The 18200-nt window shown below is 51.4% G+C and overlaps 1 protein-coding gene across 1 annotated transcript in view; it reads left to right on the top strand.

Moving 5' to 3' along the window:
* The window catches only part of ptprsa (protein tyrosine phosphatase receptor type Sa), a 115708-nt gene that overhangs the window by 78057 nt on the left and 19451 nt on the right, over window positions 1-18200 (top strand). The window contains 10 exon segments of the mRNA XM_076991638.1: window positions 539-633; window positions 2397-2516; window positions 2518-2547; window positions 2549-2652; window positions 2926-3010; window positions 3583-3810; window positions 4691-4851; window positions 5516-5631; window positions 12824-12921; window positions 15277-15400. Of these exon segments, the coding sequence (XP_076847753.1) occupies window positions 539-633; window positions 2397-2516; window positions 2518-2547; window positions 2549-2652; window positions 2926-3010; window positions 3583-3810; window positions 4691-4851; window positions 5516-5631; window positions 12824-12921; window positions 15277-15400 (1161 nt within the window).

Genomic DNA, 18200 nt, shown 5'->3' with positions numbered 1-18200 from the left:
TTATGTATTGTGTTGTTTATGTATTGTGTTGTTTCTTTCTGGGGGTTTTTTTTGTGCCTGTTCTTTCTCTCACCCTCCACCCCCACCAACACATACGCACTGAGACTGTGTGCAGCACCCACGAACGCACTGCTATCCACCCGCATGCTGCGTTAGGGTTCGTCCCCCCCGTTTGCTGGGCGGGCCCGGCCCGGCAGTGTGGCGGGCCCGTGGAGCCTAGGTCCGGACTCGGCGCAGGAGCTAGCGGTAGGGTCCGGGCTGGGCTCCGTGGCCACTCCCCTGCTCGGGGGGCCACGCCCCTCTCTGGACCTGTGCTCCAACACTGGTGTTGTGTGACGTTTGTCCTAATCCAACTCCTTCACAGCGGCCGGCTGAACACCCACAGGGCAGGAGAGCGACGGCAGGCTCCAACACCTCGCTCCATCCTGCCCTGTCATCTAGACTAAAGCACCTGTATCTCTCTCTCCCTCTCTTGCACTCTCTCTCTCTCTCACTCTCCCTCTCACTCTTTCATTCCCATCTATATCTGTCTGGTCAGATGTACCTAAAAACTTCACAGTGAAGCTGGTCACCAAGACGACCGTGTTGCTGGCGTGGAAGTTTTCCGACAGCCGTTTACCGTACCGCTGCATGGTGAGTAACCCAGAGGCGACACCTCATAGCGTTTACTCGTATCATTCACCTCGCAGCGTTTCCTCGTAGCGTTCACCTCGTATCGTTCACCTCGTATCGTTCACCTCGCAGCGTTTCCTCGTATCGTTCACCTCGTATCGTTCACCTCGCAGCGCTCACCTCGTATCGTTCACCTCGCATCGATCACCTCGCATCGTTCACCTCGCATCGTTCACCTCGCAGCGTTCACCTCGCAGCGTTCACCTCGCAGCGTTCACCTCGCAGCGTTCACCTCGCAGCGTTCACCTCGCAGCGTTCACCTCGCAGCGTTCACCTCGTATCGTCCACCTCGCATCGTTCACCTCGCATCGTTCACCTCGCATCGTTCACCTCGCATCGTTCACCTCGCATCGTTCACCTCGCATCGTTCACCTCGTATCGTTCACCTCGTATCGTTCACCTCGCAGCGTTTCATCGTATCGTTCACCTCGCATCGTTCACCTCGCATCGTTCACCTCGCAGCGTTCACCTCGCAGCGTTCACCTCGTATCGTCCACCTCGCATCGTCCACCTCGCATCGTCCACCTCGCATCGTCCACCTCGCATCGTTCACCTCGCATCGTTCACCTCGCATCGTTCACCTCGCATCGTTCACCTCGCATCGTTCACCTCGTATCGTTCACCTCGCAGCGTTTCATCGTATCGTTCACCTCGCAGCGTTCCCTCGCCACGACCAGCTCACTTCTCACTCACACAGCATTCCACAGTTTTATCACTTACAACCAGCAGGCAATGACAACCAAGTGTGTTCAGTTCCTGTCATCTCAGGAAAGTGGCCATCATTGGTCTAAATGCCCTGCCAACAAAGAAGAAAACGTTTCTAACATGAACCCTATCCTGCCCAGCGCTGTCTCACAGACCAAAGACCACACATCTAATACCACTCATATATTGTATATTCTGCCAGTTTACAAGGTTCGTACCGGTGCTTGAAATCCATGAAAATACTTGGATTTTAATGTTGCATTTCCCAGGTTTGAAAAGCAGTAGTATTTAGGCTAAAGAATTTGAATGTTTGAATAGTTCACTTGTATTATATTAGAAATACAAGCCAGAAATGTACTGCCTCTTGCAATTTCAGCGCGAAACATTGTACATTGTACATTTTGAAAATAAACTACCATCAAATAAAATATATGCTAGGTACCTCAGCAAAGTCTTATTAAAAAAATATATATTTTAAGCATATATTAAGCTTAGCTATCTTAATACGCTAACAAGTTTATGTAATTCAGGTTTATGTAATTCTTATTCAGGTTTATGTAATTCAGGTTTATGTAATTCAGGTTTATGTTATTCAGGTTTATGTAATTCAGGTTTATGTAATTCAAGTTTATGTAATTCAGGTTTATATAATTCTTATTCTTCTGCTATTATCAAACACGGTGCCAACTCTTTTAATGTGATGAAAAGGGAATTAATCATTTTGAGTATGTGTGTATTTGTATAAATATATAATTTACTAAAGCTGTAAGGTGCTGGAAAACATTGAAAATGGAGCTTGGAAGTGTGTGAAAGTGCTTGAATTTGACCGTGGAAAAGGTGTATGCACCCTGAGTTTAACTTTAAGGCGAATGGTGACTGCATGAGAAAGCAGACAGCTATATCAACAGGCCTCATAGATGAACCAACAGCCGTTAAGTGCACACCAGGCAGGAGCTTTCTCCACCTCCCTCAGTGGAGCGCCGTGTCTGCCTCCACCCTAACCCCGTCCCACCCTGCAGATCGAGTACAACCGGCAGAAAGTGGACGTGGACGCGCGAGCCACCCGGGCCCTCATCACCAACCTGCGGCCCAACAGCACCTACGAGTTCCGCGTCAGCTGCCAGGAGAACGCGGACGGCGTGCCCCCGGCACCGCCTGCTGGCCCGCACCCGCCCCGCCCATCCCGCTGGGACGGCCCGAGCCGGACCGCCGGAGGGAGTCCGAGAACATGCCCGTCTTCACCTTGCCCCCCCTCGAGGCCCGGGACATGTTCAGGTGAGCGCTGCTTGTGTCTTCCTGATGGCCCAAAGCCCGGTCTGTTGTTCATCGCCCGTATGAAGTGGTAAACAAGTGATTTGTCACTGACAAGACAAGATGTGGCTTCCTGTCAAAAACGAGGGCTCGTCCTTCACTAAATTGCACTGTAAGGGATCTCGACATGGAGCAGTAACTGTGTGGGCGTGTGATTGAGATTACGGATTACACGTCAGTTATAACGTCACTTCTTCGTGTTGTTACTGCAACCTTTTCTGGGTTTGCTGTGTGCAGGTCTGTCTATGTGGTGGTGGTTCCACAGAAGAAGGGCAGAGGACCCAGACACATGAAGAGTCCAGACGAAATGGACCTGGAAGAGGTAGAGAGCCCGTCCCCACCACGTCCACATCTTCATCCGAGTCCCAAATCCAGTTCTGATCCGGTCCTGATCCGATAAAGCACCAGTGTTTAGGTCTTACCTCCAGAGACCTCAGCCAGTCGGCAACACTGACTCACCCACGCCCAGCCGGGCCAGGACGGGATTTCAGTTCCTTCTCTTCATCGGGTTGCGTCTAGGGGAAACGAGATTGCCCTTCCTCCTCCTCCTCTTCCTCACCCTGAGGCAGTGCAGCGCTCCGACCTTGAGCCGTCACTGCCGCCAGGCCGTCAGCAGCACTATGATCCTGTTGTCCACATCATTTTTGGGGACTTTTTGTTTCCTGTCTCTAGTAGATAACTCATTTCATTTTAGTTTGGCTCGGTGCCAGCGAGTATTCCACTGAGTGCAGACCAGAGAGAAAATGAAGCTTTAAAAAATGTTTGGCAGCATGAATCTTGATCAGCTCCTGTGATGATTCCATTCTCCTCATTCCTCCTCAACATACCACTTCTCTCACTCCTTCTCTCTCTCTCTCTGTCTCTCTCCCTCTCTCTCTCTCTCTCTCTCTGTAGCTTCTGAGGGACGGAGGCACTAGGGTGAGACACGTGCGGACAGCTCGTCAGCTGCAGCAGGTGGACGTGAGGAAGCCGTACATCACAGCCAGCTTCAGGCCGGCCACCATGCCACCCACCTTCATGCTGGGCAACCAGATGGTGTACAATGGCTACGAGAACCGAGCTCTGGAGCCCGGCCAGGACTACGCCGTCTTCATCCTGGCTGAGCTCAACTCCACCGGCGTGGTGAGTGGACTGGGGCTACGGGCAGGACGCCTTCCTGCCCTGCAGGGTGTAGGGTGTAGGGTGTAGGGTGTCGGGCAGGGGTGTCCAGACCTTTTGCAGTGAGGCTACGGATCGGAGTGACCAGATTTGGTGAGGTGAACATGTGTGGGGGCCAACCATTCAGCCTGCCATTTTGCCATCTGTCTCTATAGTATAGTAGAGTATTGTGTAGTATAGTATAGTATAGTATACACTGCCATCTCCTGGTGAAATATAAAATGCTGCTAAGATCACGTTCTGCACGTTCTGAAATCTTGCACTTTTTCGGGCACATTATTTCTGTGACTTTAATGAGGCACTCACTGCTTTATGAAATCACCGTCTAAGAACGGTTTGCCGTGCTGGTAGGTTTAGCGACTTCTTAGTGACACTTCCTGTGCGGGCCATATTCAATTGTATTTTCTGAATTTGCTGCGGGCCAATAGGGTGTGAGGTGTAGGGTGTGTGGGGTGTGTGGGGTGTGTAGGGTGTGAGGTGTAGGGTGTGTGGGGTGTAGGGTGTGTGGGCTGTAGGGTGTGGGCTGTAGGGTGTAGGGTGTGTAGGGTGTAGGGTGTGAGAACACTGTGAGTGTTATTTCACTCTGCTTCACTCTGTTCTCCACATCCACACTTTGTTGTATCAAGGAGAAGACAATATATTCCATGGTGCAGAGGCGATGTAGGTGTGTCATATTTTAGTGGGCGGGTCATATTTTAGTGGGTGGGTCATATATTAGTGGGTGGGTCATATGCTTTAGTTCACAATTGTTTGGCCCCTAAACATGCAAGTGTGACGTCACCCACAGAGATGTTGTCAAAATCTGTGTGATCTCCTGTAGCCATTTCACTCTGTATCCCCACAGAGGACGTTCGTGTCCAGCCCCTACACGGAGATCCTCACAGGTCCAGAACTGGACCCCCAGCCCATAGAGACGGGTGGGGACGGCCTCATCTGGGTGGTGGGACCCGTTCTTGCCGTGGTCTTCATAATCTGCATCGTCATTGCCATTCTCCTGTATAAGAAGTGAGTACCAGCACTGACACACTGGACATCGAGTGGGATGGTTTGGAGAACGCCTAATGTATTCTAGACCGTTTAGCAGTGTGAGTAGTGGCAGAGGGGGCGGGGCAAGGCGGGGCATAGGGGGCGGGGCTATCCAATCCTGTGAGGTGGGAGGCCTCTGCAACCCCCCCCCCCCCCCCCCCCCCCCCCCCCCCCCCTTCTAACTGCCCTTGCACCTGACCTCAACTTTCGAAATCATATGCTCCCTCAACGGCCACCACACACACACACACACACACACACACACACACACACACACTGCCTCTTACAGATCCCTGCTAATGCAGATGAGTTCTGTCAGACGCACACTCTGTGAATTTAAATGCTCTGTATTGATTTTTCTTCCCCTCCCCCTTGTACATTTATTTCCCTCTCTTGCTTTCTTTGGAAACAGCAAACCTGACAGGTAAGGCTTAGCTGTACTTTACTGCTGTTTTCTCAGGCAAAAGAAAATAGCTTTCCTAAGCATAAGCGATGGGTTTAATTAGATTGGTGGGGGGGGGGGTGAGCGCTAGGATGTTGGCTTCATTTGCATTCCTACATGCCCCGCCCACCGGCGGACATTTCGGATCTTAACGGTGTGATCTGGCTCTTTGTTTTTGTTCATTTGATTCCCTCCTTCAAGCAGCAAGCGGAAGGAGTCAGAGCCGCGTACAAAGTGTTTGCTGAACAACGCTGAGATCACACCACACCACCCCACCGACCCCGTGGAGATGAGACGCATCAACTTTCAAACGCCAGGTACATGTCACATTCACTGTGCGCACACACACACACACACACACACACACACACACACACACACACACACACACACACACACACACACACACACACTCTCTCTCTCTCTCTCTCTCTCTCTCTCTCTCTCTCTCTCTCTCTCTCTCTCTCTCTCTCGCTCACACATGGCTGAACAGTATGCATGCTGAAAAGTTCAAGAACCAGGCATCTCACATGCGCTCTGGAATCTTTTCTTCCCCCTGCACCCCACACACACACACACACACACACACCTCACCCCTCACTCGGTTACTTCAGCATGCCCGATGATGATGGCGTTTCAGAACAAGGTTGAACATCTACCTCCGCCCTGTGGAGCCCAGACCGGTTCACCCACACCTTCCTCCTCCATCCGCTAGGTCTCCTCTCTAGAACGGGTGGACAAGGAATGTTGTCCCCAAGTTTCTGTCCCCCCTCTGTCCCGCCTACATTCCAGCACGTCTTCCATCAGGATGTAACGAGCCTCTTTTTAAAGTCCTCCTGGCGTTGGTGTTCCAACTTTATTTAATAAGGCCTATATTGGTCTTCCTCGCACCATTGTTCTGGCCAAGCGAGTGTTGCCATTATCTCTTTGCTTGGTGGATTTCATTTAATGGACATTGTAGACCAGTTAGGGGGGCTGTGGAAGGCTTGGCCGTGTTTCCATTAGCTCTTCATCTTTAGAGCAGATCACCTCAGTCCACACAAGTGCCACACAGGTGAGGGCTGCCCACGCCCACGTCACGCCACGCCCACACCATGCCCACGCCACGCCGCTTGGGTGGAGTGTGGGTGGGTGGGGTGTGGGTGTAGGTGTGGGTGGGGTGTGGGTGGAGTGTGAGTGGGTGGGGTGTGGGTGTAGGTGTGGGTGGGGTGTGGGTGGAGTGTGAGTGTGGGTGGGGGTGTGGGTGGAGTGTGGGTGGAGTGTGAGTGTGGGTGGAGTGTGGGTGGAGTGTGGGTGTGGGTGGAGTGTGAGTGTGTGGGTGGAGTGTGAGTGTGGGTGTGGGTGGGGTGTGGGTGGGGTGTGGGTGGAGTGTGGGTGGAGTGTGAGTGTGGAGTGTGAGTGTGGAGTGTGAGTGTGGGTGGAGTGTGGGTGGGGTGTGGGTGGGGTGTGGGTGGGGTGTGGGTGGAGTGTGAGTGTGGGTGGGGTGTGGGGTGAGTGTGAGTGGGGTGTGGGTGGAGTGTGGGTGGGGTGTGGGTGGAGTGTGGGTGGGGTGTGGGTGGAGTGTGGGTGTGGGTGGGGTGTGGGTGGGGTGTGGGTGTGGGTGGGGTGTGAGTGTGGGTGGAGTGTGGGTGGGGTGTGGGTGGAGTGTGGGTGTGGGTGGGGGTGTGAGTGTGGGTGGGGTGTGAGTGTGGGTGGGGTGTGGGTGGAGTGTGGGTGTGGGTGGGGTGTGGGTGGAGTGTGGGTGGAGTGTGAGTGTGGGTGGAGTGTGGGTGTGGGTGTGTGGGTGGAGTGTGGGTGGAGTGTGGGTGTGGGTGGGGTGTGGGTGGGGTGTGGGTGGAGTGTGGGTGTGGGTGGGGTGTGGGTGGAGTGTGGGTGGGGTGTGGGTGTGTGGGTGGAGTGTGAGTGTGGGTGGAGTGTGGGTGGAGTGTGAGTGTGGGTGGGGTGTGGGTGGGGTGTGGGTGGAGTGTGGGTGGAGTGTGAGTGTGGGTGGGGTGTGGGTGGGGTGTGGGTGGAGTGTGAGTGTGAGTGTGGGTGTGGGTGGAGTGTGAGTGTGGGTGTGGGTGGAGTGTGAGTGTGGGTGTGGGTGGAGTGTGAGTGTGAGTGTGGGTGTGGGTGGAGTGTGGGTGTGGGTGGGGTGTGGGTGGGGTGTGGGTGGAGTGTGGGTGGAGTGTGAGTGTGTGGGTGGAGTGTGAGTGTGGGTGTGGGTGGGGTGTGGGTGGAGTGTGGGTGTAGGTGTGTGGGGCGTTAATGCCCCTTGTCTCAGGGGGAGGAAGGCTGGAGATTTAGTCATTAAGCTTGTTTGTGGTGAGACATTACAGACGGATGTGGCTGCTTAATGACCCAGGGCTCCATATCTCACACACACACACACACACACACACACACACACACACACACACACACACACACACACTCAGTCTAATAACTGTTCTCTCCTGTTTATTTTCCTCTCAATATTCTTTCTTTCTCTTTGCTTCTGTTTCTTTAAGCAAGCTGGCTTTAACACAAATCTATCTCTCTCTCTCTCTCTCTCTCTCTCTCTCACACACACACACACACACACACACACACACACACACACACACCTGTGAGCCTAGCAGCCCAGTACCACTTTGCCTGCCCAGATTTTAGACAACCTGACGGGCAGCGCCTGACTTGTGGAAGTCTTCCTCAGCTCACACTACCTCCACGTTCCTTCCCCTCTGCTCATGACGAACACACACACACACACACACACACACACACACACACACACACACACACACACGGTGTAACTGCCCACCCAGCTGTAACATGGACCTCTGGGTCTTTGGGTCAGTGGTCCACCGGCACCTTCCGAGCCGAAGACTCGTTCTGTCAGCGTAGCTGTTCAACTTGGGTGTGTTCGCTTTCATAATATGGTGTGAAAGGCTGGTTACGTCCTGACTTAGATCCTTCATCATTTCATGAAACCACATCATTCTCTTTCATGTTACAATGATGAACCCGGACACATAGTCCTCCGTCTCACCCCTCAGTGCTACAGCGATTGCTTCTCTGGGTTATTTCTGCCTGGTAGCTTACGGAGCCACGATGGACAGTGTTCCCATGGCGAAGCGTACAGGCCCAGCAGTAATGAGTGGTGGCTGGTGGGTGTGAGTGTTTTAGATTCACATCGCATCATCTTTGGTGCCTATCTCAGTGCCTGTTGAGAGAGCCCACACTCAGGACCCTCCCCGACCCTGGAATGGTAAATTCACAGGAGATTAAAAAAAAAAAGAACATGAATATGAATTCACCGCATATGACGACATTTAGCTGTTATCCGTCTGTTTTGTATTTTATTATGATTTCCATTTTTGCTTCCTATTTGATTATCAGTATATTAAAGGAATTGTCTTTGGGCTTTTTTGGTTTGTTTTTTCATGTGTGCTGTTCTTTTCAGATTCTGGTCTGAGCAGCCCTCTATCTGAAGCCTCTTTTCACTCAGAAAGTTAGTTCCTGCAGCTCTGAGCTTTGTGCCTTCTTTTGCTCTGCTTCGTGTTCTGGCACTGCCCCCCAGTTTATCTGATAGTGCTGTGTGAATATAGCGCTGAATGCATTTATAGTGTTTTTTTGTTAGTTTTTTTTTTGTTGTTGTTTGTTTTTTTTTTTTTTTGCTCCTCTCAAAGTCAAATTTGCACATTCAGCACTAATTCCTCCCTTTTCATAACACGCCGTGTGTTTGCCGCCCTGCGTTCCTGCCGTTGTTGTATTCTCACCGGCTGATGGGCTGTTTCGTTTTAACCCACAGATGGGAGGAGCGGGGTGGGTGTCTCCCCTGCACCTCCTCTCTGCGTCTCCCTCACCGCTCCCGTTCCCCTCTCCTCCGACAGCTGCGTCCGGCGGGCCGAGATAACTAGCAGAATTAATGGAATCCTCCGCAGACAATAGGCTGACATTTGGTCCAACACGGGCGGACACACACACACACACACACACACACACGTTCACACGGGCAAGTTCTGAAAGGAGAAACAAGAACAACGCCAAGACCAGCGAAGATCCCTTTATATGCAAATGAGTGTGTTCAAACACTGCACAAGGCAAAAAAAAAGAAAAGTCTCTCTCTCTCTCAGCATCATAACGAGTGTGGTGATGTAAAAACTAAATTGGGGGTAGTTTTGCTTACATTTATTGATGACATGTTGAATATCCAGGACGGAGAGATGAATCTATGACCCAGAGGCTCGACGGAACCTGTCCTTGGAAAAAAAAAGACCTTGCGTCCTGTGAGCCCCACAGAGCAGTCTGGATATTGGTATCGAATATCCTTCTGGGTAAACAGTCCAAATCCTCAGTGTGGGAAATAGGAGCACTGAGCCGCTGTTGTTTGCTCAGCCGCAGGTTTAGAGTGAAAAGTGCTCTAAACCTAAAAGATATGTGGAGGAAACGACAGCAGGGTTCTGGGCAGCAGGGTTCTGGGCAGCAGGGTTCTGGGCAGCAGGGTTCTGGGCAGCAGGGTTCTGGGCAGCAGGGTTCTGGGCAGCAGGGTTCTGGGCAGCAGGGTACCACGCTGGAAGTGGAAGGGCTCTTTGGAGTGGAGAGAGCTGACCACTAATCCAGAGTCTGAGGCAAGGGTGCAAGGTGCAGAGAACTTCTGACCATTTGAATTTGAACCCTAAACTCAGGACCGTACTGCCACTTCTGTCCTGTAGGGGGCGATGCAGCATTTTCCGTTGCTCTCTTCCTCAAGCTTTAACAGCTAGTCTCCTTTTACTGATGTCAGAAATCATATTGTAATGTTGAATGGAAATAATTATTTTATTACTATTATTTATTTAGTCAAGAAGCCCTTCTGAGGGCTCTCACTTTTAGAGGCCCGAAAAAGTAATAGAATAGTTGCTAGGGAAAAAAATCAATGCAACTTCTTTGTGAAATATAAACTGATGAAATATCCTTGAGCCCAGGGGTGACTTTAGACTAGAGTCATAATGACACCTGCAGACCAGCATGGAAGGAACTACATGTGCAGGAAACAGACACGGTCTGGGGTTTGTTTCACTGTTTAGAGATGTTAATGGATATTTTTTACATTTATTTATGCATTTATTTTAATGAGGTGGCATATTTATCAGGTCCTTTGCGCACCGATGTCAAAACGCTGTCCTGTGGTTTCGGCCATAATGGCATCAGCCGTTATAGCGCTTGCGTGAAAAACTACAAGTGCAAAGGGTTGGGCACGAGCCACAGACTGCGTGATGTGCAGAGCGGAGAGCTGTGAATTAGCAGGGGAAATTGAGGCTAGCTAATGTGATTATGCAGATTATGCACACCTAATTAAAGCGCGGAAACTTTTGAAAGAGATGTCCACATTTAGCCAACTTTTGACCTCTGTCACAGTAAAAGCCCCAAACTGGCTCAAACGCTCGTATAGATGCTGGGATGAGGATTAGGGCCGGGTTTCTCAAGCAGGCATAAAAAGACAATATGCCCTTTCCCGCCTGTTTTATACGACACGGACAGTGTTATGCTCATAATGAGATCAACTCCCCGAGCGCTCGACACCATTTGGGAGACGCCCGCCAGCGTCTGATTTTTTTTTAACAGCCAAACACGTTGTAGCATAACTGTGCTAGCCGTTGGTGTTTGGAGGCATTCAGGAGGGCATTAGCACTAATAGTTGATGTTCACATCATTAGCCAGTTGGGTAGAGAGAGGGCGTGGGAGACACGGTGCTTGCTAAGCTTTGGCTACAGTGGAGTGAAGCTGTGAGCACTTGCACTGTCTCACCCTGAGACCACCCCACCCCAGATCTAGGCATCACTGCCCCACAACTACCCCCCCACACCCCCACCCGTGAGCTCAGGTCTGGGCTCCCTCCCCACAGTCAACCCAGGCCAGGGCCCCACCCTGCTTTAGTCCAGGCCAGGGCTCCACCCTGCTTTAGTCCAGGCCAGGGCCCCACCCTGCTTTAGTCCAGGCCAGGGCCCCACCCTGCTTTAGTCCAGGCCAGGGCCCCACCCTGCTTTAGTCCAGGCCAGGGCCCCACCCTGCTTTAGTCCAGGCCAGGGCCCCACCCTGCTTTAGTCCAGGCCAGGGCCCCACCCTGCTTTAGTCCAGGCCAGGGCTCCACCCTGCTTTAGTCCAGGCCAGGGCCCCACCCTGCTTTAGTCCAGGCCAGGGCCCCACCCTGCTTTAGTCCAGGCCAGGGCTCCACCCTGCTTTAGTCCAGGCCAGGGCTCCACCCTGCTTTAGTCCAGGCCAGGGCCCCACCCTGCTTTAGTCCAGGCCAGGGCTCCACCCTGCTTTAGTCCAGGCCAGGGCCCCACCCTGCTTTAGTCCAGGCCAGGGCCCCACCCTGCTTTAGTCCAGGCCAGGGCCCCACCCTGCTTTAGTCCAGGCCAGGGCTCCACCCTGCTTTAGTCCAGGCCAGGGCCCCACCCTCCATTTGCTCAGTCAGACCTCCATTTCTCATTGGCCTAGCCAAGTGCTCCTCCCCCATCATCTCTGGCAAAGGCTCCGCCCACTCATCAGAAGTCTACTTGCACAAATGGTGTCAGAGAAACCAGGGGAGGTCCTTGCTGGGGAAGCAGACAGGACCTCTGGGCTTGTCTGCTTACCTTAGGACTTACCTTGGGACATAATAACAGGAAATGATGAGAACACGCAATGATGAGAACACGCAAGGTTTTTTTTTTTTTCTTTTTTATGACCCAAAGTAAATGCAAATTGGTCTTTTAGTTACATCCATTTCTACTTTTATAAAAAATTGGAAAAGTTTTGATTCATGATGCACATTAGATAAAATTCTTATTCTATTGATATTTCCAGATTGCGAGACGCTGTGTAGAGCGGGAAATATTTCTCCAAGCTAATTTTTGAAGCTGTTCCAAGTCATTGATTTTGTTAGTCTGTTTGAAGAGATTTTGCTGTTGTTTTTTGCAGAAGAAAATATTATTCCTGAGCTTGCAGAGGAATATATGGGATTGTCTGAGCTGCATAAATCAGGCATGTGCTGATATATGCTCTGGGCCTTCTCGCTTTTTATTATCATAGTTCCCAAAATCTCATCACCGTGATGCTATCTATTAAGAGCAGTGTGTCCCAGTGGCATTAAAAAGTAATTGGTCTGTGGTTTCTCTGTCATCTTGGCAGTCGCCCACAGGTTTCCTTTATTTTCTTTGTATAAACACAGTAGGTTTGCATGAGGTGTAGGACAATGGTAAGTGTCCAGAATCGGAATTCAGAGCCCTGGCCTGGTCAAATGTCTCACCTAACCTCTGCCATCGCTGGCTCCATCCTGACTGATTTAATGTGTTCCCTAATCTCACTGCCCCAACCACCCACCCAGTCCAGCCTTGCATGTAGTTCAATGTGCCAGCCGATACCCACAGCAACCTTAGCACCACCAACCTACCCCCACCCCTCTGAAAAGGCATGGTGATCCACTATGATCTGACCTGACCTGCAGCTAAACTGACATCTCTCTTGCTTTCTTTGTCTGTCTCTCTCTTTCTCGGTGTCTCTCACTCCCATCTGGGTTTGCAGGTATGATGAACCACCCACCCATCCCCATCGCAGAACTGGCTGAGCATACGGAGCTTCTCAAGGCCAATGACAACCTGAAGCTTTCACAGGAGTACGAGGTAGAGGCATCTAGTACTGTCTCAGGGGTACGAGGTCGGGGCAGTTAGGTGCAGTAGGGGCAGTTAGGTGCTGTTGCAGGGGTACGAGGCAGCTAGCTGAGAATTTCATCTTTAAGATTAGGTTTGGTAAGACTGCTTTGGGTTTTGTCGCTAACAATACAAGAGTCTTTAAAATGAGGAGCTCTTACGGAGCTCAGCACCTAAACACAACCCTGAATAAAATTCTGGGAGGCGAGACGTGAGTTGAGATCATTTTGTAGAGATAATGCTCCTCACATCCACAACTGTGAAATTTCAATTTTAAAAATTCGTTCCCCGTGTGATTAAATGTCAGAGGTTATATTTTCTCTCTCTGCTCACTGGATTCTGATCTTCTACCCTTTAATAACATGTGTCCATGAACCCAGGGTGAAGAGGTAATGTGACATAAAAGTTTCCCCTTTTCTGTTAGGGTTCAGAGAAGTCTATGAGGCATAACCATAAGAGATAGAAACACATCTTTTCATAACCCCTCGTTGAGAGATGAATATCAGAACGGTTCTGCCTGAAGCTCTTGCTTCGTAAAGTGGGTGTGTAATCTCGGCATATTCTCCGATCCGTCTCGTAACCTGGAGACAGCCACTCTAAGGCCCGCAACAGCCCCCCAGCCTGGAACCGGGCCTGTGGCAGCTGTGGACCCATCCTGATGGGCAGATAGAGATGTGTGCTCCTCTTGCATGGCACTTTCACAGCCTACAGTCCCATATCATATCTGTAACTCTGGTCTAATTGTTCTTTATTACTACAATGTTGTACAACATTGCCATGTACCATAACATATTAGCTATTACCAGCAATAAAGAAATAGTGTGTATAGCTTCGGTGTAGTTTGTTACTGTAGCAGGTGAGAGTAGACAAGAAGAAGAAGGCGTGTCACAAAGCAAAACTTCAAAGAACTGCACACTCGACCAATCAGTGACCCAAGCCCCGCCCACCAGTGCGCCTTCTGATTACCATGTAGAACTAAAGAGAGAAATGCAAGATAATGTTCTTACTCTCACACACTTGTTCTCTCTAGAAGGAACAAATGACTGATTTATTTTTGTTCTTTTAATTTTATTATTTTCATGATGAACGGCTTCTCATCTGTGCACCTTGGTGTGCCAAGCCGGGCACCCCAGTTGCTGACTAATTGGTTTTTAGTGGCAAGCTGTGCTAAAGGAGAGAGAGAGAGAGAGAGAGAGAGAGAGAGAGAGACAGACAGACAGACAGACAGAGAGATCAGAGAGAGAAGAATGCTTCTTTGTTCTTTTTAAGGTAAGGGAGAGAAATTCCATTTCAGACGGCTCATAGTTTTGCACAATGGCATGGATTGTTATATAGTGCAAGAGCAGGCAGCACTTAGAAATGTTCTAACAGAGGAGTTAGACCGAAGCTGCTGAGGTTATGACAGTCACCATCTGTCTTCCACTGTCCAGCAAGAGTCAACTCACCAGCCACAAGCACTTTGAGTTTCTGAGGGAAAAGGACTCCGGTAGAGTTGGCCTCTCTTTCATTTCGGTTCAGTTAAAGATTTCTAAAATATTTGCTTTACTCCACTTTGAGAATTCACAGAGTGAAATAAACTAAATTGTATCATTTTCAATTAATCTTAAATTCATATTGTAAATCTTAAAATATTCCTGAATACAGTCCCACCCATGTTGCAGTGAGGTGCCCCCTCCAGCAGGGGGAGTGTGGAGCGAGCAGGCATAGTTAGTGGCAACAGTGATCCTGGCTGTAATCACTGTAGAGGAGGCTGCTACATCAAACCTTTTATTGTGCCTTATTTAGCCTCAGTTTCAGCTTGCATTGCCACACACCTAAATGAAAACATCCTTCAAGCCCCAAAGCTGGAGAGGGGAGAGCCTGCAACCCCAAACATAATGGAATACTAAATTACCCTGACGGCGAATAGAATATTTATTCAGAATTTCTCATATAAGGAGTGCGACAGAATTTATCTTGCAAGCGTTAGGGCAGCTGGATACACACACACACACACACACACACACACACACACACACACACACACACCACTTCAGCCACATCTATTTCTCCTCAGGGGAAGCGCAGAATCCTTTATCAATATTCCTGATGCTATTATTCTCTGCCAGTGGAGTGGTCTGTCTGAGAGGAGTGGGCTGCAGGGTCCTAGTGCTGGCATTTAATTTCAGTGCCGGGCCACGGGCCACTACCCACCCCCAAAGGGGGAGTGTCTGGGGATGCGAGGGAGCCCGAGCGCGTGTGCAGTGGACAGAGCCGGTGTCGCCGGTGTCTGGGGTGCCGGGCGTGAGGCCACGCCTCTGACGGTGTTATCTCCTCCCCCACCCGCAGTCCATCGACCCAGGACAGCAGTTCACCTGGGAACACTCCAACCTGGAGGTTAACAAGCCCAAGAACCGCTACGCCAACGTCATCGCCTACGACCACTCCCGCGTCATCCTGGCACCCATCGACGGTCAGTTTCCACGCAACTACACTTCCCACAATCCTCTCTGTTACTGTCCAAGGATCTAAGGCATGCATGTAATGTGCAATGTGTGTAATATGTGCTGTGCTACAACATAAGCTGATAGATGAATAATGGGGACTCTGAGGTGTCTCTCTATTCTCACCATGCCTTAAGAACACTTAACACTGAATGTTTGGAGTGTTTTTTATGTAAATTTTGTTAAATTGTCTTTTGTAAGGAACTCCCCAGAAAGTTCACACAGTGTAGCGGTATTTAGTGTTTCTTGTAAATAAGGTGTGGTTCTGAAATAGCGAGCACCAGCAGGCAGGAGCGGTGTTCTTCTCCCTAACTCCTGGTCCTCAGAGAAGCAACACCTCACATCCTTCACAGGTCCTGGAGCTGCTGATGCTTTCGCTCTGCTCAGTTTAGTTCTCCTTCATCTCTGCTCCTAGTTTCCTCCAGCCTTGACTCCTTTACCTGCCTGCTCACCCCTGTAGGTAACAGCTCTGTTTAGCAGGGCCTTAACACGCCGTAACAAAACCATCACAAACACAGCGCCCATAAATACAGAAATTAATCACCTTTGAAATTTCCATGATTTTTTATTTGGTTATTTATTTATTTGGTGTTTACTGTGCTGGTGGGGCAAGTTGTTTACGCAGTTCCTCTCATTCTCCTGGCTGAGACTGAAGCTCTGATCCCCAACACCACTACACACCCCACCCTAGCAGATACCCCCCACACAACTACCCCACACACCCCACCCTAGCAGATACCCCCCACACAACTACCCCACACACCCCACCCTAGCAGATACCCCCCACACAACTACCCCACTACACACCCCACCCTAGCAGATACCCCCCACACAACTACCCCACTACACACCCCACCCTAGCAGATACCCCCCACACAACTACCCCACTACACACCCCACCCTAGCAGATACCCCCCACACAACTACCCCACTACACACCCCACCCTAGCAGATACCCCCCACACAACTACCCCACTACACACCCCACCCTAGCAGATACTCCCCACACAACTACCCCACTACACACCCCACCCTAGCAGATACCCCCCACACAACTACCCCACTACACACCCCACCCTAGCAGATACCCCCCACACAACTACCCCACTACACACCCCACCCTAGCAGATACCCCCCCACACAACTACCCCACTACACTCCCCACCCTAGCAGATACCCCCCCACACAACTACCCCACTACACACCCCACCCTAGCAGATACCCCCCACACAACTACCCCACTACACACCCCACCCTAGCAGATACCCCCCACACAACTACCCCACTACACACCCCACCCTAGCAGATACCCCCCACACAACTACCCCACTACACACCCCACCCTAGCAGATACCCACCACACAACTACCCCACTACACACCCCACCCTAGCAGATACCCCCCACACAACTACCCCACCCTAGCAGATACCCCCCACACAACTACCCCACACACCCCACCCTAGCAGATACCCCCCACACAACTACCCCACACACCCCACCCTAGCAGATACCAACCACACAACTACCCCACTACACACCCCACCCTAGCAGATACCCCCCACACAACTACCCCACTACACACCCCACCCTAGCAGATACCCCCCACACAACTACCCCACTACACACCCCACCCTAGCAGATACCCCCACACACCCCACCCTAGCAGATACCCCCCCACACACAACTACCCCACACACCCCACCCTAGCAGATACCCCCCCACACAACTACCCCACACACCCCACCCTAGCAGATACCCCCCCACACACAACTACCCCACACACCCCACCCTAGCAGATACCCCCCACACAACTACCCCACACACCCCACCCTAGCAGATACCAACCACACAACTACCCCACTACACACCCCACCCTAGCAGATACCCCCCACACAACTACCCCACTACACACCCCACCCTAGCAGATACCCCCCACACAACTACCCCACACACCCCACCCTAGCAGATACCCCCCACACAACTACCCCACTACACACCCCACCCTAGCAGATACCAACCACACAACTACCCCACTACACACCCCACCCTAGCAGATACCCCCCACACAACTACCCCACTACACACCCCACCCTAGCAGATACCCCCACACACCCCACCCTAGCAGATACCCCCCCACACACAACACCCCCACACACCCCACCCTAGCAGATACCCCCCCACACACAACTACCCCACACACCCCACCCTAGCAGATACCCCCCCACACAACTACCCCACACACCCCACCCTAGCAGATACCCCCCCCCCACACACAACTACCCCACTACACACCCCACCCTAGCAGATACCCCCCACACAACTACCCCACACACCCCACCCTAGCAGATACCCCCCACACACAACTACCCCACTACACACCCCACCCTAGCAGATACCCCCCCACACACAACTACCCCACTACACACCCCACCCTAGCAGATACCCCCCCACACAACTACCCCACTACACACCCCACCCTAGCAGATACCCCCACACACAACTACCCCACACACCCCACCCTAGCAGATACCCCCCCACACACAACTACCCCACTACACACCCCACCCTAGCAGATACCGACCACACAACTACCCCACTACACACCCCACCCTAGCAGATACCCCCCCACAACTACCCACTACACACCCCATCCTAGCAGATACCCCCACACACCCCACCCTAGCAGATACCACCACACACAACTACCCCACACACCCCACCCTAGCAAATACCACCACACACAACTACCCCACACACCCCACACAAGC

Source organism: Brachyhypopomus gauderio, unplaced genomic scaffold (assembly GCF_052324685.1).
Source record: "Brachyhypopomus gauderio isolate BG-103 unplaced genomic scaffold, BGAUD_0.2 sc84, whole genome shotgun sequence".
Classification (NCBI taxonomy): domain Eukaryota; kingdom Metazoa; phylum Chordata; class Actinopteri; order Gymnotiformes; family Hypopomidae; genus Brachyhypopomus; species Brachyhypopomus gauderio.
This window is presented reverse-complemented; position numbering and strand designations above follow the sequence as displayed.